The 26,442-nt window shown below is 41.7% G+C and overlaps 1 protein-coding gene across 5 annotated transcripts in view; it reads right to left on the bottom strand.

Moving 5' to 3' along the window:
* KCNT2 (potassium sodium-activated channel subfamily T member 2) overlaps window positions 1-26,442 on the bottom strand; it is a 445,066-nt gene that overhangs the window by 47,336 nt on the left and 371,288 nt on the right. For all 5 annotated transcript variants that reach the window (XR_011247634.1, XM_069545283.1, XM_069545284.1 and 2 more), the window contains one exon: window positions 18,714-18,825. Coding sequence is in view for 4 of the 5 variants with exons in the window: in XM_069545283.1 (XP_069401384.1) it covers window positions 18,714-18,825 (112 nt within the window). In the remaining variant the exon portion in view is untranslated. The remainder of the gene's footprint in view (window positions 1-18,713; window positions 18,826-26,442) is intronic.

Below are 26,442 nucleotides of genomic sequence, written 5' to 3'. Positions count from 1 at the left end.
CTGAAGGAGATGAGTCCTGGGGTTTCTTTGGAAGGAATGATGCTAAAGCTGAAACTCCAATACTTTGGCCACCTCATGAGAAGAGTTGACTCATTGAAAAAGACTCTGATGCTGGGAAGGATTGGGGGCAGGAGGAGAAGGGGATGACAGAAGATGAGATGGATGGCATCACCAACTCAATGGACATGAGTTTGAGTAAACTCCAGGAGTTGGCAATGGACAGGAAGGCCTGGCATGCTGCGATTCATGGGGTCGCAAAGAGTCGGACACAACTGAGTGACTGAACTGAGCTGAACTGAACTGATGGAACAACAGACTGGTTCGAAGTTGAGAAAGGGGTATGTCAAGGCTTTATATCGTCACTCTGCTTATTTAACCTATACGCAGAGTACATCATGTGAAATGCTAGGCTGGATGAAGCACAAGCTGGAATCAAGATTGCCCCGAGAAATATCAATAACCTCAGATATGCAGATGATAGCACCCTTATGGCAGAAAGCAAAGAACTAAAGAGCTTCTTGATAAAAGTGAAATTAAAGCCATGAAATGAAAAAACACTTGCTCCTTGGAAGAAAAGCTATTACAAATGCAGACAGTGTCTTAAAATGCAAAGACATTACTTTGCTAACAAAAGTCGGTATAGTGAAATCTGTGGTTTTTCTAGTAGTCATGTATGGATGTGAGTGTTGGACCATAAAGAAGGCTGAGGGATGAAGAACTGATGCTTTTTGAATTGTGGTGCTGGAAAGGACTCTTGAGAGTCCCTTGGACTGCAGGGTGATCAAACTGGTCAATTCTAAAGGAAATCAGTCCTGAATATTCATTGAAGTACGAATGCTGAAGCTGAAGCTTCAATACTTTGGCCACCTGTCGCAAAGAATTGACTCATTTGAAAAGACCCTGATGCTGGGAAAGACTTAAGGCAGGAGGAGAAGGAGATGACAGAGGATGAGATGGTTGGATAGCATCCCTGACTTAATGGACATGAGTTAGCAATCTTCAGGAGTTGGTGTTGGACAGGGAAGCCTGGCGTTCTGCAATCCATGGGGTTGCAAATAGTCAGACACGACTGATTTACTGAACTCAGTTGACTGAGCCATACCAAACTGCAGCTAAAATTCTGTAAATGACCCCCAAAAGTGTGTTCAAGCCAGAAAGAGAAACACAAATATCATATATTAAGGCATATATGTGGAATCTAGAAAAATGGGATAGATGAACCTGTTTGTAGGGCAGGAATAGAGACACCGATATAACGAACAAATACATGGATACTGAGGGTTAAAGTGGGGGTGGGATGAAACGGGAGATTGGGATTAACATATATATATATATATATATATATATATATATATATACACACATACTAGTGATACTATTACAAAATAGATAACTAATGAGAACCTACTGTAAAGCACAAGGGGAAATAAAAGGAAATAAACTGTGTTTTCAGGACATATATTTGTTAATCTTAAAAAAAGGATTCCAGTATATAGTAGGTGCAAAAAACACTGCTTGAATCCACTTATATGAGGTACCTAGAATTTCAAATTCAGAGTCAGAAAGGACTCTGGCAGATGCCGGGAGTCAGGGACTCGGGGTAGGAGAGGTACGGGGAGTTAGTCTCTAAAGGGGATAGAGGTTCCGTTTAGGAAGGTGAAACATCCCAGAGACGGATGACAGTGAGTGTTGCAGAACATGAATGCACTTAGTGTCCCTGAACTGTGCAGTTAAATATGCTCAAAACAGCACACTTCATATGACTTTTACCACAGGAAAAAAAAAAAGAAAGAAACAACGTGAAAAAGCATGTGTCTGTGTGTATAATGGTGTATGAGGGTTTCGTTTGAAAAATTTGGTTGCTATTATTGCCCATTAATAAGCAAAGGCCTAAGAGCAAATGTTTGTGTAAGATTGGAACGAATTTCTTATGGATGAAACTTCACCTTGTACTTAAGTGGTCACCTCAAAGATGCTTCTTTGTCTTTTTGCCAGCTTCCCCTTACCAGGAAAGACCGACATAGAAAAGCAAATGAAAACATCAGCCCTCACTCTGAGGCAATGGAAGAGGGCTCCAGTCTCCACTGCAGCAAATTTGAGAGATCTCAGGGGAAGGGATGACTCTGGGTTGATCTCTTTAGGAATGGGTGCGAGGGCATACTGTTGACAGAGGGGATCTTGGAGATAAACAGGGCAGCTGCCGCTGCTTGTTGTAATGATGGTACTAGAGCAACTAGACCCTTGGGCTTTCCCTGGACAGACAGATGAGGCGGGGCTTAGCATCAACCCTGTCAGGGAGAAAGAGGAGTTACTCCACCACATCTATCATGTCTACTAGTTGAGAAGACTGTCCAGAGTATAAGGACATCCTGACTTGAAATGTAGGGAGAAGGAAGGATATGCAAGTGGGTCCCCCTTGGTATCTGTGCCCATTACATCACAATATAGTCACTGACTTATTAGTTTTGGAGTCAACAAGGTTTATTTGAACCATCTAGATAGGCGGCTCCAAATGAGCTGTCTTACTACAGAAATAGGTTGGATTTCCTATGAACCTGGGGCCACATGTGGTTCTTCAGTTCAGTTCAGTTGCTCAGTCATGTCCGACTCTTTGTGACCCCATGAACTGCAGCAAGCCAGGCCTCCCTGTCCATCACCAACTCCCAGAGTCCACCCAAACTCATGTCCATCAAGTCGGTAATGCCATCCAACCATCTCATCCTCTGTCATCCCGTTCTCCTCCTGCCCTCAATCTTTCCACCATCTCGGTCTTTTCAGGTGAGTCAGCTCTTCACATCGGGTGGTCAAAGTATTGGAGTTTCAGCTTCAACATCAGTCCATTCAATGAACACCCAGGACTGATCTCCTTTAGGATGGACTGGTTGGATCTCCTTGCAGTCCAAGAGACTCTCAAGAGTCTTCTCCAACACCACAGTTCAAAAGCATCAATTCTTCAGTGCTCAGCTTTCTTTCTAGTCCAATTCTCACATCCACACATGACCACTGGAAAAACCATAGCTTTCACTAGACGGACCTTTGTTGGCAAAGTAATGTCTCTGCTTTTGAATATGCTATCTAGGTTGGTCATAACTTTCCTTCCAAGGAGTAAGCATCTTTTCATTTCATGGCTGCAATCACCATCTGCAGTGATTTTGCAGCCCAGAAAAATAGTTAGCCATTGTTTCCACCGTTTCCCCAACTATTTCCCATGAAGTGATGGGACCAGATGCTATGATTTAGTTTTCTGAATGTTGAGCTTTAAGCCAACTTTTTCACTCTCTTCTTTCACTTTCATCAAGAGGCTCTTTAGTTCTTCTTCACTTTCTGCCATAAGGGTGGTGTCCTCTGCATATCTGAAGCTATTGATATTTCTCCTGGCAATCTTGATTCCAACTTGTGCTTCCTCCAGCCGAGGGATTCTCATAATGTATTCTGCATGTGTTTCTTAAGTTGCGCCAAATGCCTAGCACACAGTCAATGACATTTTATTGAACAAATGAATAAATCTTTTTCTACTTACAGCGGTTGTCTACACCTAAAGAAAGTTTGTTGCATAAACTTTATAACATTTGTATGAAGAGGCAAGAAACAAACACCTTGAGGTTACCTCAACACCCCTCTCTTCTCACTTCAGTTCTTTAATGGAGGTTTGAAGGTGGGAAAAAACTGCTAAGTTTGTGTTATGCAAAGTTCTCTGACTTTAGTATGTCTTTTGACTATTGTGTTTTACAAGATACAATAATAAATATTTCTGTGATTTCTTCTAGTACAAACATATACTGTATTAATTTGGGGGGGAGGCATACTTGTTTCTTGGTATAATTCTGGATTCAGTTAAAGTTTCAGCAATGATTTTGTGTTTTCCTAACATCCACTCATCTAAAACTTTGTTGTTGTTTATTTGCTAAGTCATGTCTGACTCTCACAACCCCTTGGACTGCAGCCCACTACGCTCCTCTGCTCATGGGATTTTCCAGGCAAGAGTACTGGAGTGGGTTCCATTTTCTTCTCCAGGGGATTTTTTCATCCAAGGGATTGACACTTATCTAAAAATACCTAAAAGATATCTCAGACATCCAAATCAGAGATCCCAGACACTTTAATATCCTTGATCTTACCTATCTCTTCCACTTGGTTTGCTATCGTGAACACATGGTTTTGTTGGAAGAAGGAATTTTTTCTGGCATAAATTGTATTTTCTTTACTGTGTCCAGCCAGTGCCATATGGAACAAGCTGATAGCATGGCTGGACTTAGCCGATTCTGCCCAGACCCTACACATAGTAATACTGTAACCCCAAATCTCGTGGCTTTTCCTACCATTCACCCTGCTTTACCTTCTTTACAGGGTATAACATGACATCTTCTCATCTTTTTCCACTCTTTTCCTCCTTCTTTCTCCCCACCCCTACTCTACTTCACTAACAGCCCTCAAATCTTCTTTCCAAATTCTCACGTCCTGGTTGAGCTAACTCTGCCTTTCCTCTCATAAATTTTCCTGCCCAGGGAGTGACCTTTGGAATTCAAGTACAGGAAATCCTAACAGTAAAATACAAGCATCTTCAACGTGTTGATAGAGTCTTGTGTATCCTGCTTAGGGCTTTCCTAGGAAAGAGTCTCAGGGGTGGCCTAGCAGCTCTGAATTTGTATCTCTTCCAGAACAGGGTTCTTATTAGACCTTCTCACTGAAGTGTGTACTTAGGAACTGAAGTGACAGAGGACCCTGAGTCGTCAGTGGCTTTAAATCAATCTCTCTTTCTTTTACTTCTTCTTCATATTGCACACAAGAAGGAGGCAGTTCCAGTAATAAAGAGCATTTCTTTGCATTTCCACTTTTTTCTTACTGGAAAGAGTAGGTTCCTCCCACACCCCCACACACTCACATGCACACAGACAAGTGCATGTGCATAAACACACACATACACGTCTGTTCCAGTCTCACTGCCAGCTGAGAGGGGTTGCATTTTCTGGACACTCCATGGGTTCATCTTGCTTATGAGGACTCAACCTCAGGCCCACATCCCCTAACACCTTTGAGTCAACCCAAGGCAAGTTCATGCTGAAGGAGTTTGGGGTGTGGGAGACCCCATTCCTTATCTTAAAGAAAAATACAAGGTCTTCAAGGCAGTTACTACCCTCCTGCACTAAGATACACATGGTCCTCACCTTAGAAATAGAATGATAGGTTAGTTTATCATCCAAATCAAGACCTCTTGACAGGCGTGCTTAGTACGTATACTGAGCACCTCCTGTCCGTTCAGCAAAGCTGGTGCAGCAGGCATCAGAAACACGGTGTGGGAGCCAAGCAGAGACGGAAATCTGGAGTCTCCCACAACTCCCACAATCTCAGGAACTTTCCAGAAGGCTCACAGAGCTCACAGAAGTGCTATGTTTAAGGACTATCATTTGAATATAAAGAATGCAAATGAACAGTAGACGAAAAGGCACACTGGGCAAGTCTGGAAGAGCCGTAAGCATAGGAGCTTCTGTCTCCATGGAGTCTGAGGGCACCACCCTCCTGGCACATCAATATGTTCACCAGTCAGGAGGCTCTCTAAACCTCATTCTTCAGCGTTTCTATCAAAGTTTCATTATATAGGCATGATTAGTTACATGGAATTTACACTGTATAATATTAGATGTTATAAGTAATCAGATTATTAAAAATACACAGGAGGATGTGGGTACATAGCTATATGCAGAAACTAAATCATTTCACATAAGGGACTTGAGCATCCTCAGATTTTGGTCCTGCTGAAGAGTGGGAAGGGAGGGGACTGAAACCCATTCCCCACGGACCCTGAGGGAGGACTCTATTATTGGATAAATAATATCAGTGAGGCCATGTGAATATCCAGGACCAGCAAGATAATGTGAAACAAACAAATGAACAACAACAACAATAAAAACAGCAACAATGAGAGAAAATCAGATTAAAAAAGCAAGCTAAAGCATGATGTTCAAGAATGTTTAGATTGGGTTTACAAATTTGAGGAAAGTAAGGGTGATATATCACATATGACCAAGAATACTGACTGTCCACCAAAACTCATTGCCCAATTCTTCTTGGGCACATGGTTGGACTACCTTTCTCAGTCTTCCCTGAAGTTAGGTGTGGTCACAGGATTGAGTTCCAGCCAACGGCATCTGAGTAGACTCTGTGTGCCACTCCCAGACCTGGTCCAGGAGAATCTCGATCTAATTAATATTGATGTGTGAACACTACTTGCTATAGTCAGTCGGATGTTAGAAGAAACACAGCAGCTCAGGCAAGAACTAACCTCAAGCTCCCAGGTGGTGCTAGTGGTGAAGAACCCTCCTGCTGATGCAGCAGATGTAAAAGACCTGGATTCCATCCCTGGGTCGGGAAGATCCCCTGAGGGAGGACATGGCAACCCCCTCGAGTATTCTTGCCTGGAGAACCCTGTGGACTGAAGAGCCTGGTGGGCTACAGTCCAAAAGTTCCCAAACAGTTGGACACGACTGAAGCAATTTAGTGCACAGACTAAATAGGGAGTCAGAGATAAGAGCCTCCAATATTTATAAAGCGTGTGTTTATGGATGCCTATGGTAATAGAATATACAACTGAAAAAATAGTGATTGAACAACAAAGTCCAACACTATTGTCTCAATAACCTCAAAGGAGTTTTGAAAAGATATGAGAGATAGGGGTGAGGAGGCAAAGAAATAACCTAAACATTATATTTAAGAAGGAACTTTAGATATATTTTGGCCATAAAAATGAATGGAATTAAGCATACCAGAATTTCGTCAAGTTTTTGAGAGAAATGAGCAGGCCAGTCTGAAAAATCTTTAAAAGATTTTAGAAATCTTAATAAAATTGCCTTTATGAACTTAAAAATCTTTAGTTTTTTTCTTAACTTGTATAAGCAAGACGTAGGTTATAAAAGTAGCAAAAGGGGACTTCCCTGGTGGTCTAGTGGTTAAGAATCTGCCTTCCAGTGGGTTTAGAATAAGTTCAATCCCTGGTCGGGGAACTAAGACCCCTCATGCTCCATTTACGTTGTTCAGTCGCTCAGTCGTGTCTGACTCTTTGCGACGACATGGACTGCAGGATGTTGGGTTTCCCTGTCCTTAACTGTCTCCTGGAGTTTGCTCAAACTCATGTCCATAGATTTGGTGATGCCATCCAATCATCTCATCCTCTGTCACCCCATCTCCTTTTGCCTTCAGTCTTTACCAGCATCAGGGTTTTTCTAACGAGTTGACTCTTCAAATCAGATGGCCAAAGCATTGGAGCTTCAGCTTCAGGATCAGTCCTTCGAATGAATATTCAGGGTTGATTTACTTTAGGATTTACTGGTTTGATCTCCTTGTAGTTGAAGAGATTCTCAACACTCTTTTCCAGCACTTAGAACTAACACCCCAAAAAGATGTCCTTTTCATTATAGGGGACTGGAATGCAAAAGTAGGAAGTTAGGAAACACCTGGAGTAACAGGCAAATTTGGCCTTGGATTGTGGAATGAAGCAGGGCAAAGACTAATAGAGTTTTGCCAAGAAAATGCACTGGTCATAGCAAACACCCTCTTCCAACAACACAAGAGAAGACTCAACACATGGGCATCACCAGATGGTCAACACCGAAATCAGATTGATTATATTCCTTGCAGCCAAAGATGGAGAAGCTCTATACAGTCAACAAAAACAAGACCGGGAGCTGACTGTGGCTCAGATTATGAACTCCTTATTACCAAAGTCAGACTCAAATTGAAGAAAGTTGGGAATACCGCTAGACCATTCAGGTATGACCTAAATCAAATCCCTTATGATTATACACTGGAAGTGAGAAATAGATTTAAGGGCCTAGATCTGATAGACAGAGTGCCTGATGAACTATGGAATGAGGTTTGTGACATTGTACAGGAGACAGGGATCAAGACCATCCCCATGGAAAAGAAATGCAAAAAAGCAAAATGGTTGTCTGGGGAGGCCTTAAAAATAGCTGTGAAAAGAAGCGAGGCAAAAAGCCAAGGAGAAAAGGAAAGATATAAGCATCTGAATGCAGAGTTCCAAAGAATAGCAAGAAGAGATAAGAAAGCCTTCTTCAGCGATCAATGTAAAGAAATAGAGGAAAAGAACAGAATGGGAAAGACTAGAGATCTCTTCAAGAAAATTAGAGATACCAAGGGAACATTTCATGCAAAGATGGGCTCAATAAAGGACAGAAATGGTAGGGACCTAACAGAAGCAGAAGATATTAAGAAGAGGTGGCAAGAATACACAGAAGAACTGTACAAAAAAGATCTTCACGAGCCAGATAATCATGATGATGTGATCACTAATCTAGAGCCAGACATCCTGGAATGTGAAGTCAAGTGGGCTTTAGGAAGCATCACTATGAACAAAGCTAGTGGAGGTGATGGAATTCCAGTTGAGCTGTTTCAAATCCTGAAAGATGATGCTGTGAAAGTGCTGCACTCAATATGCCAGCAAGTTTGGAAAACTCAGCTGTGGCCACAGGACTGGAAAAGGTCAGTTTTCATTCTAATTCCAAAGAAAGGCAATGCCAAAGAATGTTCAAACTGCTGCACAATTGCACTCATCTCACATGCTAGTAAATTAATACTCAAAATTCTCCAAGCCAGGCTTCAACAATACATGAACCGTGAACCCCCTGATGTTCAAGCTGGTTTTAGAAAAGGCAGAGGAACCAGAGATCAACTTGCCAACATTCTCTGGATCATCGAAAAAGCAAGAGAGTTCCAGGAAAACATCTATTTCTGCTTTATTGACTATGCCAAAGCCTTTGATTGTGTGGATCACAATCAACTGTGGAAAATTCTGAAAGAGATGGGAATACCAGACCACCTGACCTGCCTCTAGAGAAACCTATATGCAGGTCAGGAAGCAACAGTTAGAACTGGACATGGAACAACAGACTGGTTCCAAATAGGAAAAGGAGTACGTCGAGGCTGTATATTGTCACCCTGCTTATTTAACTTACACGCAGAGTACATCATGAGAAACGCTGGACTGGAAGAAACACAAGCTGGAATCAAGATTGCCAGGAGAAATATCAATAATCTCAGATATGCAGATGACACCACCCTTATGGCAGAAAGTGAAGAGAAGCTAAAAAGCACCTTGATGAAAGTGAAAGAGGAGAGCGAAAAAGTTGGCCTAAAGCTCAACATTCAGAAAACGAAGATCATGGCATCCGGTCCCATCACTTCATGGGAAATAGATGGGGAAACAGTAGAAACAGTGTCAGACTTTATTTTTAGGGGCTCCAAAATCACTGCATATGGTGACTGCAGACATGAAATTAAAAGACGCTTACTCCTTGGAAGAAAAGTTATGACCAATCTAGATAGTATATTCAAAAGCAGAGACATTACATTGCCGACTAAGGTCCGACTAGTCAAGGCTATGGTTTTTCCTGTGGTCATGTATGGATGTGAGAGTTGGATTGTGAAGAAGGCTGAAGTTGGACTGTCAAAGCTGAGTGCCAAGTTGTTGGTGCTTTTGAACTGTGGAGAAACCTCTTAAGAGTCCCTTGGAGTACAAGGAGATCCAACCAGTCCATTCTGAAGGAGATCAACCCTGGGATTTCTTTGGAAGGAATGATGCTAAAGCTGAAGCTCCAGTACTTTGGCCACCTCATGTGAAGAGTTGACTCATTGGAAAAGAGTCTGATGCTGGGAGGGATTGGGGGCAGAAGGAGAAGGGGACGACTGAGGATGAGATGGCTGGATGGTATCATGGACTCGATGTACGTGAGTCTGAGTGAACTCCGGGAGATGGTGATGGACAGGGAGGCCTGGCGTGCTGCGATTCATGGGGTCGCACAGTTCAGTTCAGTCACACAGTTGTGTCCGACTCCTTGCAACCCAATGGACCACAGCACGCCAGGCTTCCCTGTCCATTACAAACTCCGGGAGCTTACTCAAACTCATGTCCATTGAGTCGGTGACACCATCCAACCAATATCAGCCTCTGTCATCCCATTCTTCTCCCGCCTTCAATCTTTCCCAGCATCAGGGTCTTTTCAAGTAGGTCAGTACTTTGTATTAGGTGGCCAAAGTGTTGGAGTTTCAGCTTCAACATTAGACCTTCAAAAGAATATTCAGGACTGATTTCCTTTACCATGGACTGGTTTGATCTCTTTTCAGTCCAATGGACTCTCAAGAGTCTTCTCCAGCACCACAGTTCAACAGCACCAACAACTTGGCACTCAGCTTTCTTTATAGTCCAAATCTCACATGCATACATGACTACTGGAAAAAATGTAGCTTTGACTAGATGGACCTTTGTAGGCAAAGTAATGTCTCAGCTTTTTAATGTGCTTTCTAGTTTGGTCATATTTTTTCTTTCAAAGACCAAACATCTTTTAATTTCATGGCTGGAGTCACCATCTGCAATGATTTTGGAGACTAAGAAAATTAAGTTTCTCACTGTTTCCATTGTTTCCCCATCTATTTGCCATGGAGTGATGGGACTGGACCCCATGATCTTAGTTTTCTGAATTATGAGTTGTAAGCCAACTTTTTCACTCTCCTCTTTCATTTTCATCAAGAGGCTCTTCAGTTCTTCTTCCCTTTCTGCCATAAGGGTGGTGTCACCTGCATATCTGAGGCTATAGATATTTCTCCCAGCAATCTTGATTCAAGCTTGAGATTCCTATAGCCTGGCCTTTCCCATGATGTATTCCGCATGTAAGTAAAATAAGCAGGGTGACAATATGCAGCCTTGACATACTCCTTTCGTGATTTGGAGCCAGTCTGTTGTGCCATGTCCAGTTTTAACTGTCACTTCTTGATCTACACGCATATTTCTCAGGAGCAGGTCACATGGTCTGCTATTCCCATCTCTTGACAAATTGTCCAGTTTGCTGTAACCCACACAGTCAAAGGCTTTGGCATAGTCAATAAAATAGAAGTTTATATTTTTCTGGAACTCTCTTGCTTTTTCGAGGATCCAGTGGATGTTGACAATTTGATCTCTGGTTTCTCTGCCTTTTCTAAATCCAGCTTGAACATCTGGAAGTTTGCAGTTCGTGTACTGTTGAAGCCTGGCTTGAAGAATTTTGAGCATTACTTTGTTAGCATGTAAGATGAGTGCAACTGTGTAGTAGTTTGAACATTCTTTGTATGACTGGAATGAAAACTGACCTTTCCAGTCCTGTGGCCACTGCTGAGTTTTCCACACTTGCTGGCATATTGAGTGCAGCACTTTCACAGCATCATCTTTTAGGATTTGAAATAGCTCAACTGGAATTCCATCACCTCTAGCTTTGTTCATAGTGATGCTTCCTAAGGCCCACTTGACTTTGCTTCCAGGATGTCTGGCTCTAGGTGCGTGATCACACTTTCATGGTTATCTGGATCATGAAGATCTTTTTGTGTAGTTCTTTGTATTCTTGCCACCTCTTCTTAATATGTCCTGCTTCTGTTAGGTTCATACCATTTCTGTCGTTTATTGTGCCCATCTGTGCATGAAGTATTCCCTTGGTATCTCTCATTTTCTTGACGAGATCTCTAGTGTTTCCCATTCTATCCTTTCCCTCTATTTCTTTGCATTGATCACTGAGGAAGGCTTCCTTATCTCTTCCTGCTATTCTTTGGAACTCTCTATTGAAATCGGTATATCTTTCCTTTTCTCCTTTGCCTTTAGCTTCTCTTCATTTTTCAGCTAATTGTAAGACTTCTTCAGACAACCATTTTGCCTATTTGTATTTGTTTTTCTCGGGGGTGGTCTTTATCAGTGCCTTCTGAACAATGTCATGAACCTCCATCCATAATTCTTCAAGCACTCTGTCTATCAGATCTAATCCCTTGAATCTATCTGCCATGTCCACTGTAAAACTTGATTTAGGTCATACCTGAGTGATCTAATGGTTTCTTCTTTTGTTGTTGGAAGAGGGTCTTTGCTATGACCAGTATGTTCTCCATTCTCTTGGCAAAACTCTGTTAGCCTTTGACCTGCTTCATTTTGTACCCCAAGGCCAAATTTGCCTGTTACTCCAGGTATCTCTTGAATTCCTACATTGGCATTCCAGTCCCCTATAATGAAAAGGACATCTTTATTGGGTATTAGTTCTAGAAGGTCTTGTAGGTCTTCATAGAACCATTCAGCTTCAGCTTCTTCAGCATTCCTCATCCGGACATAGACTTGGATTACTATAATATTGAATGGTTTGCCTTGAGAATGAACAGAGATCATGCTGTCGTTTTTGAGACTGTATCCCAGTACTGCATTTTGGACTCTTTTCTTGACTATCATGGCTACTCCATTTCTTCTAAGGAATTCTTGCCCACAGTAGTAGATATAACGGTCATCTGAGTTAAATTCACCCATTCCAGTCCATTTTAGTTCACTGATTCCTAAAATGTCCTTGTTCACACTTGCCATCTTCTGTTTGACCACTTCCAATTTGCCTTGATTCATGGACCTAACATTCCAGGTTCCTATGCAGTATTGCTCTTTACAGCATCAGACTTTACTTCCTTCACCAGTCACATCCGCAACTGGGTGTTATTTTTGCTTTGGCTCTGTCTCTTCATTCTTTCTGGAGTTATTTCTTCACTGATCTCCAGTAGCATATTGGGCACCTACAGACCTGGGGAGTTCATCTTTCAGTGTCCTCTTTTTGCCTTTTCATACTGTTCGTGGGTTTTCAAGGCAAGAATACTGAAGTGGTTTACTATTCCCTTCTCCAGTGGACCATGTTTTGTCAGAACTCTCCATCATGACCCGTTTGTCTTGGATGGCCCCACATGGCACGGCTCATAGTTTCATTGAGTTAGACAAGGTTATGGTCCACGTGATCAGTTTGATTAGTTTTCTGTGATTGTAGTTTTCATTCTGTCTGCCCTCTGACAGATAACGATAAGAAGCATATGGAAGTTTCCTGACGGGAGAGACTGACTGAGGGGGAAACTGAGTCTTGCTCTGATGGGCAGGGCCATGCTCAGTAAATCTTTATTCCAATTTTTCGGTTGATTTTGGGGCTGTATTCCTTCCCTGTTGCTTGACTTGAGGCCAAACTATGGTGGAGGTAATGAAGATAAAGGTCCCATGAAGGCAATGCTGCACGCAGTGCCTCTGACCCTGCAGCAGGCCACGGCTTCTGCCAGAGACTCCTGGACAGTCACAGGCAAGTCTGGGTCAGTCCATTGTGGGGTCACTGCTCTCTTCTCCTGGGTCCTGGTGTGCACAAGGTCTTATTTGTGCCCTCCAAGATTCTGTTTCCCCCATCATGTGTAAGTTCTGGTGGCTCTATGGTGGGGTTAATGGCGACCTCCTCCAATCAGTTCAGTGATAAAAGCACGAGTTAGAAATGAATAGTTACCATTATCAGTGATGGCACATGTGTTAGATTGTCAGCACTGCCATAAGGAAGTGTCATAAACGGAGTGCCAAAACAACTGAAATTTATTTCCTCTCAGTCATGAAAGCTGAGAGTTTGAAATGAAGGTGTTTCCAGCTTTGGTTCTTTCTGAGGAATCAGTAATGGATTTGTTCCAAGCCTCTCCTCTTGGCTTGTGGATGTCTGTCTTCCATTTACAAGTATCTGTCCCTTGGTCTGAATTTACACTTTTTATAAGGATGCCAATCATTCTGGATTAGGCCCTTAAGGTCTTCTTTATCTTGCTTACCTCGGTAAAACTCTCTCTTTAGAGAATTTCACCTTCTAAAGTAGTGGCGGCTAAGACTCCAGCACATTTTTGGTGGGGCAGAGAAACACAATTCAACCCATAGTGGTGGTGGTGGTGGTTTAGTAGCTAAGTCATGTCTGACTCTTGCGACCCTCATGGACTGTAGCCTGCCAGGTTCCCCTCTCCACGGGATTCTCCAGGCAAGAATACTGGAGTGGGTTGCCATTTCCTTCTCCAGGGGATCTTCCTGACCCAGGAATCAAACCTGGGTCTGTCACACTGAAGTTGGATTCTTTACTGACTGAGCTATGCGGGAAGCAGCCTAAAATGTTTCTAGGCAACTGTCAGGGAACTTTAGGACTCCTGTATGCTGTTTTCTGTTTCTCATGAACCCTCTGTTCCTTATCAGTTCCTGGTAGACAGGAATGAGTGGAGTGGCGCAGTGTTCCCAGGACTGAGGTCATGGGACAGAGCACATGCATGGATTTCCTTCAGTAACCTTTTACCCTAAGGTAAAACTGTTTAGTCACGACCTTCTTACTCAAGATATGGATTGTCTTCTGGCCTTGTGACAATTGTTATTTCAGGGAAGCCCCCCAAAAGATGCAAGGGTAAATATAAATCTCAAGAAATAAATGAATTCCCTCATGCCAAAAAATAAAACTGTCTTCTTCCCTTTCTTTTTCCTAGAGAGTTTCCTTTTAGGAAATTTGCAATTGTAAATCCTTTCTTTGTCTCTTAGAGACATGCAAAACTTTTGAAAACGTGAATGACCTCCACACAGCTTTGTTTCCCAGCAATGTCTTGAGGGCCTTGAAACTATCTTTTTGAAATGGGAACATAAAGTACCCTGTCTATCTCTTTGGGAGTTTAGCGTAGATGCCAGGCTCCAAGTTGTAACTTCTTGCTTGCTGCGAAGATAGAAAACAATTTATTTTTCCTTTGGATCAAGACAATTAACATGTATGTAAATTAAATGACTGTATCTGCCCAGCTACATAAACAGATGAGATGTCTTTCTGTCCTTATAATCTCTTTAGGGGATTTCTGAGATGCATATTATACATAATCTGATTTAAAGCTTATTCAAACAAAACTTTTCTACATTAATGAAGAGGATTTTAGGTTGGAGGAAATTTTTATTTTTAATTAATTCCCCAACACAGGTCAAATTTCATCTTGTTCTTCTTTTCCCCTAACACAATTGACACACAATAGTGTAGACACGCAGATTCACCAATTCTGAAAATAACTTCCACAATTATAACCTCACTGTATCAGCTGAACTGGTATAAAATTAAATACACATAGGAAAGATACTGATGCTGGGAAAGACTGAGGGTATAAGGAGAAGGTGACAGAGGATGAGATGGTTGGATGGCATCACTGATTCAATGGTCATTAGCTTGAGCACACTCCGGAAGATAGTGAAGGACAGGGAAGTGTGGTGTGCTGCAGCCCCATGGGGTTGCAAAGAGTTGGACGTGACTTAGTGACGGAACACAAAACCAATAGAATATTTATTAGTAATGATGTCAACAATACTAATTTATAATTATGCTTTTGAAACTATTTATAATTATGCGTTTGAGACTATTTATTTGAGCACTGATTATATGCCTAAACTGGGCTAAATATTGTGACTAGATTGTGTGATGTGACCTTTGCAATGACCCTATCATTTGGCTATCATCACTATTTTCCAGAGACAACCTGCCAAGGGCTATAACGGTGTAAATGTTTTATCCAGGTCCCATTCCTAGACAGCAGTAGAGCCGTGAGTGGTGTGACTGCAGAACCTGTCTGGCTTCATCATGGGGTGATCCTCCCTTACATGTCATGAAGGAGACCGCGCCACACCAAGCCAGCATTGACTCCACTGGCTGTCTAATCCTGGGTTTGTCTGTGCATGCTGAGCCATTCAGCTGTGCTTCTTGGTGTTAAGGCAGCGTATGACACAAGGGACGTTTTCTGAACACTAATGGCTTTACGTTTCTCTTATGCACTGACCAGATGAAACTGAGCAGGATCCTACCTTTTTTTTTTTTTTTTCAGTTTCCTAGACCTTCCCCAATTTCTAAAGGGCAGATTCAGTTACTAATTAGGGGAGTCAGATAATGCAGAAAGAAACAGTAGTGATCCATTTATAGTTACTATAAAATATTGGCTGTCTTTCCCTTGTTATACAATATGTCCTTATAGCTTATTTATACCTGTTTCTACCTCTTAATTCCCTGTAGATCGCCCCTCCCTTCTTCCTTGACCGACCTGTTTGTTCTGCATATCTGTTAGTGTTCTTTTTTGTATAGTCACTAGTTTGTATAAACTTTGAAAAGTATAGATCACCATCCTGTACATCAACTATACTTCAATAAACAAGGAAAGAAAAGGAAAGTACAGCTATGGGCCCGGGTCTGGGCTCCTCCTTGGGGGATGTGCATACAATCTGATCCACATCTCTGAAATCTATAGGAACTAAGGCCCCCACACTGGTGGAGGATGGTAACCTCATGCTGAGCAAAAACTCCTGGACTCCAGGCTAGTTGGAACCAGAAGGCTGATCATTGAGATTCCCAGAACACAGCCTCCAACAAATCAGAGGAGAGTTACACACCCTGCAGTCCCCCTGCCAATTTTGCCTATGAAAAGTCTTCCCAGGAAACAATCAGAGAGTTCAGGTCTTTAGGGCAGGAGCCTCCCCTTTCTCCTGCATGGCCCTGCAATAAAACTTTCTCCACTCCAAACTCAGACCTTTCTGTGTCTTCGGACTCACTGACCTCCGGCTTGCTGATTGGGTTCGACAACATTGATAGCTATATGATCTTGGGGAAAAAAGTGATTTAGTCTGTCTTAAACTCAGTTTCCTTATCTGGAAGCAGTCTCTAATAGCAGCGTCACTGTGCTTATAAAGTAGCAGTGCTAAGACTCTACTAACATAATGTATGTGACCAGCAGTGAAGATGGAAATCACCAGACAAGAGCACAGAAGAGCCCTCACTCAACTGTATGCTACACAGGGGTCAAGACAGTGCCTGGCATAACAGGGAATCAAAATAAAGTGAAAAAGAAAACTAACCAAACAAACAAACAAACAAACAAAACCATAAGCCATCCTTCTACCTTATATTATTACAAATAATGAAGATGGCATAGATTTGACACATTTTCACATGTATAAGACCAGATCTTTTTTTTTTTTCCTCTCATATATCTAATTCTACCAGTATACTAACATCAAGTACACCTTCAATGCAAAGTCCGTTTATCCCCACAGACAGCCTGGACACTGACAATGAAAACCACGCCTTTCTGTCCCCGTAACATGACTGCGCAATAACACCACTGTCTCCCTTAGCATTATTCTCATATCCTTGCAATCCTAATAAGTCTCCACCTGGAAAGACCCTCATTCAATAAAATGTCAGTTCTTGATAGACTTTGACCTTCCTTCCCCCACTACAAAGCTCTCTTGAGTCTTAATTAGCTCTATCTGATTTCAGGCACATTTTAGATTTGTGCTGAGAAAATCCACCTTTGGCTATTTTAAAACCACCCTTCTCAGGTGGATTTTGAGTCTTTGACATGTCAGGACCAATGTTTATTTGATTGCAGGTATATGTTTTTTAGGCCTTCCCAGGTGGCAGTAGTGGTAAAGAACCGGCCTGCCAATCCAAGAGATGTAAGAGACGTGCATTCCATCCCTGGGTCAGGAAGATCCCCTGGAGGAAGGCGTGGAACCCACTCCAGTATTCTTGCCTGGAGAATCCCACGGACAGAGGAGTCTGGTGGGCTGCATACAGTCCATAGGGTCGCAAAGAGTCAGACATGACTGAAGCAATTTAGCACACAGCACATACATTTTTACCCATGGATAGCTTACTCGGCGCACAAATTCTGGACACCTTTTACATAACAATGTGAAGAGAGGTGCTGACCACAAGTCAAGGAACAAGGAGTTTTAAGTAAAAGCAGATAATCGATAATCCTGACGATTTCAAGGGCATTTATGACACTAACCACCCATCTTAGCAGTTGATAAGCAGCTGGATGGATGCTCACGGGACAGAAGTGCAAACACCTTTCAATTTTAATAAATATTTATAAACAAAACAAAACAAAAAAAACCTCTCCTGAGGTGACAGTTCCCTTACTTTGTTGCGCAGTCACCAAGTCATGTCCAGTTCTTTGCAATCCCATGGACTGCAGTTCCATGCAAGATCCCCTGGAGAAAGGCTTCCCTGTTCCCTACTATCTCCCAGAGTTTGCCCAAGTTTATCTGGAAGATCCCCTGGAGAAGGAAATGGCAAACCACTCCAGAATTTTTGTCTAGAAAATTCCATGGACTGAGGAGCCTGGTGGGCTACAGTCCATGGGGTTGCACAGGGTCGGACATGACTGCGCGATTGAGCACGTGTTCATTGGATCAGTGATGCTATCCAACCTGTCATCCTCTGATGCCATCTCATCCTCTGTTGCCCTCTTCTGCCTTCAGTCTTTCCCAGCATCAGGGTCTTTTCCAATGAGTTGGCTGTTCGCATCAAGTGGGCAAAATATTGGAGCTTCAGCTTCAGTATCAGTCCTTCCAATGAGTATTCAGGGTCCCCTTACTTACCTAAGCAATAAACTTGACTTTGTCTCAGATTGTATGTCAGATTATCTCATCTGAGGACTGACTTTCAACAAAGCCCATGGGTTTTCTAGGATTTAAAGGATTTTTGAAACCTCCAAATATACATGTCTTGACATAGCACTAATGATATTATCAATAATAGGTATCATTTGTGAGTGTATGTATATATATATTTTTTTCCAGGTACATTTAGTTCTTTCATAAATCATGATTTCAATTTGTGATCCATAATGCCAGAATGAGATATTTCCATCATGTTCACTTCTGATATCACTGGTTCAAATCCATCACTATACACTTTAAAAAACTTATAAATTAAGATTTTAGCCCCCACATAGGAATTCAAAATAGCATTTTTATTTTTAATATTTCATGGCATTTCTTTCTACATGTAAAAACTTCCCAAGTTAGTCTTTCAATCCAAACAGGTAAATGCAACTCACTTGACCATGTGGCGACTCACCTTTTCCAGCTTTGAAAGAGCGAGAGAGTAGCAGTCTTTGGCTCTGAACTGCATGAACCTCATGTTGGCTGGGTGGGTGAGCTCTGTGATGATACTGAGGCTGGAAAACAACCTACATTCCAAAGAGATATTTGCATTACACTAGAGATCCAAAGTGGTGTTTTCATAACAACAGGTTTAGGAGTGAGTGATTCCTAGCCTCAGGCATTAAACTACAGGCAGTTGGGAGAGGAAGTCATGCCACAGGAACTGTTTTGTGGAAGAGAAATGCATTGCTATTTTCCAAAGAATATTTTAACCAACATTTTAGCACTGTAAGAAAACTAAATTCAGTAATTTGATTTTTATTATGCATTTTCTCGCTCCTAATAAAGATGATTGAAGAAGTTACCTTGTGAAAAATAATGAAATATAAATTTATAAGATGAATATATGGATTGGCAAAAATTTCCCACAATGAGCTTATTGTCCATAATGTGAGTTCTAAGATTTCCTGCAGCTCTCTGTTCTCACACTATGTGCTTTTAATTGTCGAATCTTACTACAATGAAGCAAATATTGTCATTGCAATAACAACTCATTGTAATGAACTGAGGACATGGCTCAATGGATAGTGTTGTTCTAGAACAATGCTGAGAATTTCCTCTCATCCTAGAGTTTTACATAAGCTTTCTTCCTATTTACATCCTCCTGCACAATCCACACATGCACATGTACAGGTGCACGCATGTGCGTGCACACACACACATACATACATACACACACTTGATGTTTTCCTCCAGAAAAATAGGGCAAGATAAAACCACAACAAACACCTTACTGTTGCTGTGGCTGGTAATCTGATCTTTAGTTGATGTCTCTACATCACTGGTAGCTCTCCTGATTCACATATTTTGAGATTCCCTGTAGCAGCCACTTTAAATGATAATCAGCTTTGTTCTCCATACAATATGTATTTAAACTTAGTTAAGGCCACTAAACTATGGGGGCTTCCCTGGTGGCTCAGACAGTAAAGCATCTCCCTACAAGGTGGGAGACCCGGGTTCAATCCCTGGATCAGGAAGATCCCCTGAAGAAGGAAATGGCAACCCACTCAAGTACTCTCGCCTGGAAAATTCCATGGATGGAGGAGCGTGGCAGCCTACAGTTCATGGGGACGCAAAGAGTCGGACACGATTGAGCAACTTCTTTTTTAAGGCCACTTAAAAAATCTCTGCGGGTAGCTGCACCCTTGCCTAGACCTCAGGCTCCAGAATGGACTGAAATATTCAGGACAGAAACATTCAGTTAGCAGCTCAGAAACACGTTGTCTCCAGCTGACCTTTTATTTTTTAAAGATTCTTTTTTAGGTGGTCCATTTTTAAAGTTGTTATTGAATTTGTTGCAATATTTACATTTTGGCTTTTTGGCTATTAGGCATGTGGCATCCTACCTCCTTGACCAGGGATCGAACATACATCCCCTGCATTGAAAGGTGAAGTCTTACCCACTGGATCACCAGGGAATTTGATCTTACTCTCATTATCTGCTGGGTCCAGGAGGGAGGGTGCTGTTACTCACATGCACCTGAGCACTTGATCTGATCTCTTAGAGAGGAACTGACTTTCAGCAGGACCCATGAGATCACCCCTCTCCTCAGCTCTAACTCTATAAAACTGATGGATACTTTGCCGGAATGAAAGTCTCCCTCCTTCTGGGAGTGAGAGGGCTCCCTGCAGGCCTCCTGGGATTTTCCCAAAGGGCCATGAACTCAGTTTCCACTGGGCTTCATCATCCTCTCATTTAAGATCTAAACAACTCTTAAAAATGCTTAATTTCAGAGTTATCTGTGAAAACTATATGCCGCCTTGGTTACATTGCTATAACAGTATTGACGCTTACCTAATCAAAACATTTGAAAATTACATCATTAGGTGTTTGATAAGATCTACACTTTGTGGGAAGCAATATAACCAAAATTGCGTGGCCCCACCTCCATTTTGAGAGCAAATATTATTAAACTGGGTTGGAAAAAAGTTTGTTCGGATTTTCCCAAAAATACATTAAGTATGGGGTTTCCCAGGTGGTGCAGCAGTAAAGAATCCACTTGCCAATGCAAGGAATGCAAGAGACACGGGTTCGATCCCTCAGTCAAGGAGATCCCCTGGAGTAGGAGATGGCAACCTGCTCCAGTGTTCTTGCCTGGAGAATGCCATGGACAGATGAGCCTGGTAGGCCACAATCCATGGGATTGCAAAGAATTGGACACTACCGAGCATGCATGCAAACACAGTTTACAGAGAAACAGCGTGTAATCTGTATTCCACATGACTTTCTTTTAGAAGCTCTATTCTTCTCCTCCAAAAGTCACCAATGTGCATACACTTGACAAAAAGTTCATTTTTTCAGACACTTCTGAAAAATTAGAAGGGTGAGTTAGCAAGTGAAAGTCGCTCACTCATGTCTGACTTTTTGTGACCACATGAACTGCAGCCCACCAGGCTCCTCTGCCCATGGAATTCTTCAGGCAAGGATACTGGCTGCTACTGCTGCTAAGTCGCTTCAGTCATGTCCGACTCTGTGCGACCCCGTAGACGGCAGCCCACCAGGCTCCCCCGCCCCTGGGATTCTCCAGGCAAGAACACTGGAGTGGGTTGCCATTTCCTTCTCCAATGCATGAAGGTGAAAAGAGAAAGTGAAGTCGCTCAGTCGTGTCTGACTCTTAGCGACCCCATGGACTGCAGCCTACCAAGCTTCTCCGTCCATGGGATTTTCTAGGCAAGAGTACTGGAGTGGGGTGCTATTGCCTTCTCCAAGGATACTGGAGTGGGGTGCTATTCTCTTCTCCAGCAATCTTCCTGACCCAGGAATTGAAACTGGGTCTCCTGCACTGTAGACAGATTCTTTACCATCTGAGCCACCAGGGAAACCTGAGAAATTAGAAGAGTGGCCTAATGGCAAAAAATATCAATTGACTTTTGGGCTGGTACTACTCTACCTGGTAAGCCTAGGAAGTGCCACCAACTGACAAATCTCATACCATCTGGAAGTTTCAAAAGTCTTCATTTAAGAAATATTTTGAAACAATCATGTCACTAAAGATATTTACCATGTTATGGTCTATCACAGACAATATTCAATAATCCAACACAGCAGAAACTAAAATGAATACATAATAGTAGCAAAATGGACAGTGAAGATAAAGCAGAGTCTCATTGAGAGAATAAACAGCATATTCATGATCTGTGCTTCTGAAAAGGAAAATTAACTGACCTAAGGTTTTCCTCTTTGTTCAGTTTTTAAAAAACTCTTTTGGAAGTTAAAAAAAAAATGTCCAAAACTCTATCACATGTAAAATTTAAAAGGCAGTGTTATTAGAGCTTTCCATGCATTAACTCATGCAGTCTCCAGAACATCAGGTGGAGACCTTGTTCTGTGTTTCTGTCTGCACCTCCTGTTCCCTGGGAGGAGTTGGGGACCTATGGCTCACCCCTGGCTCTGCCTTCTCAGTATCTCTGGGTTTGCGCTGGTCTGAGCCAGGCTTTCGGGTGAGCTCAGCCCTACAGGGTGGGCCCAGTGATTGTCTAGCAGCGCCCCTGATCAGACTCCTCTCTACTGCCAGGCACCAGCCCAGCACAGCTCTGCCTAACATGGGGATCACCATCTGCCAGATAGTGGTCTACTATGGTCACTGCCACTTTCAATAAATAGGTGGGTAGGAAAGGAGATTCAGATGACCCAAATAAAAAGGAGTATTATTAAGAATATTCAACTACATGTCAGAGTTGCTAATTTAAACTTTTGTAATCTCTACTTCTGTATCTACCCCTCAATAGTAGTTGTTAAATCATAATTTCATTACTGTAGTTTCAATTTACTGAGGACCATATTTAGCATCTAATTTAGTAAATAAGTATCAAGTATCTGCTATTGGAAAACTCTGGTTTCCAAGAGATTAAAAAAATATATATAATGTTAAATCCCTGCCTTTGGTTTAGACTTTAGAAAAAAACTGCAAAAAGTTCATAAATTATATGAATGTATATATTTTTCTAAAGATGCTAAAAGAGGCTAGCTGAAATCTGTGATTCACAAATTAAATAGGAACATCTTGGAAGGTGCTAAGATGCATGGTCAGGGAAGGAATTTCTGAGGAAACGAAGCTGACAACAAGTAAGAAGTGTATCTTATATTTTAGAAATTTTTATTTTCTCTGAGAAATATGACTTTTTCTTTCATATATGTTATTTTTGAATTTTAGAAAAATTTTGGATTACTTGAATTTTTTTCATTATAATCCTTTTCTAACAAAATACATCAAATATGTACATACAGTGTGCCTTGTATGACTCTTTACAATCCTATGGACTGTAGCCCACCAGGTTTCTCTGTCCATATATATGTGTAGACAGATATATTTGACGCTTTAGTAAGAGACAGTGATAAAATATTTGAGTGATCCAGTCATTGCGTTTAAGTGACTTCTAGAATTGAAATTAGATAGAACAATAATATTTATGTGATGGGCCATTTATGTTACTTTAAACTGAAACACTGAGTGACTTATCTAGTTTGCCACCTAGTAAAATCTTAGAACTTACTGTAGTGTCCTTCAAATCCACAAAATATTACCTGTATTGAATTATAATACTTCATATTTACAAATTTGATTGCTTAAGAGATTTAATTATATACCTTTACAATACTGACACTGTACACATATTTCTGAACCTTAACATGATTTAAGTCTATTTTGAATATATAACATTTTAGAAATAAAATGACATAAAACGAGAAGTGAAAGGAAAAGGAGAAAGGGAAAGATACACCCATCTGAATGCAGAGATTCACAGAATAACAAGGAGAGATAATAAAGCCGTAAGAGAAAGAGGCAAAGAAATACAAGAAATCCATAAAATGGGAAACACTAGTGATCTTTTCAAGAACATTGAAGGTACCAAGGGAATATTTCATGCAAAGATAGGCACAATCAAGGACAGAAATGACAAGGACCTAGCAGAAGCAGAAGAGATTAAGAAGAGGTGGCAAGAATATACAAAAAAAACCCCTGTACAATAAAGACCTTAATGACCCAGATAACAATAATGGTGTGATCACTCACCTAAAACCAGACATCCTGGAATGTGAAGTGAAGTAGGCTATAGGAAGCGCTACCATGAACAAAGCTAGTGAAGGTAATGGAATTCCAGCTGAACTATTTAAATCCTAAAAGATGACTCTATTAAAGTGCTGCACTCAATATGCCAGCAAATTTGAAAAACTCAGCAGTGGCCACAGCAGTGGAAAAGGTCAGTTTTCATTCCAATCCCACCAAAGAAGGGCGATGCCAAAGAATGTTCAAATCACCATATAACTGCACTCATTTCACATGGTAGCAAGGTAATGCTCAAAATAATTAAAGCTTGGCTTCAGCAGAATATGAACCGAGAAATTTCAGATGTACAAGCTGGATTTAGAAGAAAGAGAGGAACCAGATCAAATTGCAAACATTCGTTGCATCGTAGAGAAAGCAAGAGAATTCCAGAAAAACATCTACTTTTGCTTTACTGACTACACTAAAGCCTTTGACTGTGTGTAGATGCATAATGTTAGTCATTCAATCATGTCTGATTCTTTGCCACCCTGGGGACTATAGCCCATTAGCTTCCTCTGTCCATGGGATTCTCCAGGCAAGAATACTGGACTGGGTTGTATTCCCTTCTTTAGGGAATTTTCCCAACCCAGGGATCAAACCCGGGTCTCCTGCATTCCAGGCAGATGCTTTAATGTCTGAGCTATAGAGAAGTCCTACATGTAAGTGGCTCAGTCATGCCAACTCTTTCGAACCCTCGTACTGTAGCCCGCTAGGCTCCTCTTCCATGGAATTCTCCCAGCAAGAATACTGAGTGGTTAGCTGTTCCCTTCACCAAGGGATCTTCCCAACCCATGGATCAAACCCAGTCTCCTGAACTGCAGGTGGATTCCTTAACATCTGAGCCACTGTGTGGATCACAACAAACAGTGGAAAATTCTTCAAGAGATGGAAATACCAGACCACCTGACCTGCCTCTGAGAAACCTGTAAGCAGGTCAAGAAACAACAGTTAGAACCAGACATGGAACAGCAGACTGCTTCAAACTGGGAAAGGGGTATATCAAGGTTGTGTATTGTCACCTTACTTATTTAACTTCTATCCAGAAAAAGAGGAGAGTGAAAAATTTGGCTTAAAACTCAACATTCAGAAAACTAAGATCATGGTATCCAGTCCCATTACTTCATGGAAAACAGATGGGGAAACAATGGAAACGGTGACAGATTTTATTTTGAGGGGTCTCCAAAATCACTGTAGGTGGTGACTGCAGCCATGAAAGTAAAAGACGCTTGCTCCTTGGAAGAAAAATTATGTTTAGTTTAAACAGCTTATTAAAAAGCAGAGACATTACTTTGCCAACAAAGGTCCGTCTAGTCAAAGCTATGATTTTTCCAGTAGTCATGTATGTATGTGAGAGTTGGACTATAAAGAAAGCTGAGCACTGAAGAATTGATGCTTTTGAACTGTGCTGTTGGAGAAGGCTCTTGAGAATCCCTTGGACTGCAAGGAGATCCAACCAGTCCATCTGAAAGGAAATCAGTCCTGAAAATTCACTGGAAGGACTGATCCTGAAGCTGAAACTCCAATAATTTGGCCACCGGATGGGAAGGATTCATTTGAAAAGACCCTGATGCTGGGAAAGATTGAAGGTGGGAGGAGAAGGGGACAACAGAGGATGAGATGGTTGGATGGCATCACCGATTCTATGGACATGAGTTTGAGTAAACTCCTGGAGTTGGTGATGGACAGAGAGGCGTGGCATGCTGCAGTCCATGCGGTTGGAAACAGTTAGACACCACTGAGCGACTGAACTGAACTGAACTGATGCAGAGTACATCATGGGAAATGCCAGGCTGGATGAATCACAAGCTGGAATCAAGATTTCTAGGAGAAATATCAGCAGCCTCAGATATGTAGATGATCTCACTCTAACGGCAGAAAGTGAAGAGGAACTCTTGATGAAGGTCAAAGAGGAGAGTGAAAAAGCTGCCTTTAAACTCAACATTCAAAAAACTAATATCATGGCTTCTAGTCCTATCACATCAAGGCAATAGATGGGGAAAAAAAATAGAAAAAGTGGCAGACTTTACCATCTTGGGTTCCAAAATCACTGTGGATTCTGACTGCAGCCATGAAATTAAAAAACACTTGCTTCTTGGAAGAAAAGCGATGACAAACCTGGATACCATATTAAAAAGCAGAGACATCACTTTACAGACAAAGCTGTGTATCATCAAAGCTATATTTTTTCCAGTAGTCATGTAAAGATGTGAGAGTTGGACCATCAAGAAGGCTGAGTGCCAAAGAATTGATGCTTTTGAATTGTGGTGCTGGGGAAGACACTTGAGAGCCCCTTGGACTGCAAGGAGATCCAACCAGTCAATTCTAAAAGAAATCCACCCTGAATATTCACTGGAAGGACTGATACTGAAACTGAAGCTCCAATCCTTTGGCCACCTGATACAAAAAACAGCCAACAAACTGGAAAAGACCATGATGCTGGGAAAGATTAAGGGCAGGAAGAGAAGGGAGTGACAGAGGATGAGATTGCTGGATAGAGTCACCAACTCAATGGACATGAGTTTGAATAAACTCTGTGAGATAGTGAAGGACAGGGAAGCCTGGTGTGCTAAGTTCATGGGGTTGCAAAGAGTTGGA

Source organism: Ovis canadensis, chromosome 12 (genome assembly GCF_042477335.2).
Source record: "Ovis canadensis isolate MfBH-ARS-UI-01 breed Bighorn chromosome 12, ARS-UI_OviCan_v2, whole genome shotgun sequence".
Classification (NCBI taxonomy): domain Eukaryota; kingdom Metazoa; phylum Chordata; class Mammalia; order Artiodactyla; family Bovidae; genus Ovis; species Ovis canadensis.
Note: the sequence above shows the minus strand (reverse complement) of the source record. Positions and strands in the feature narration are given on the sequence as shown.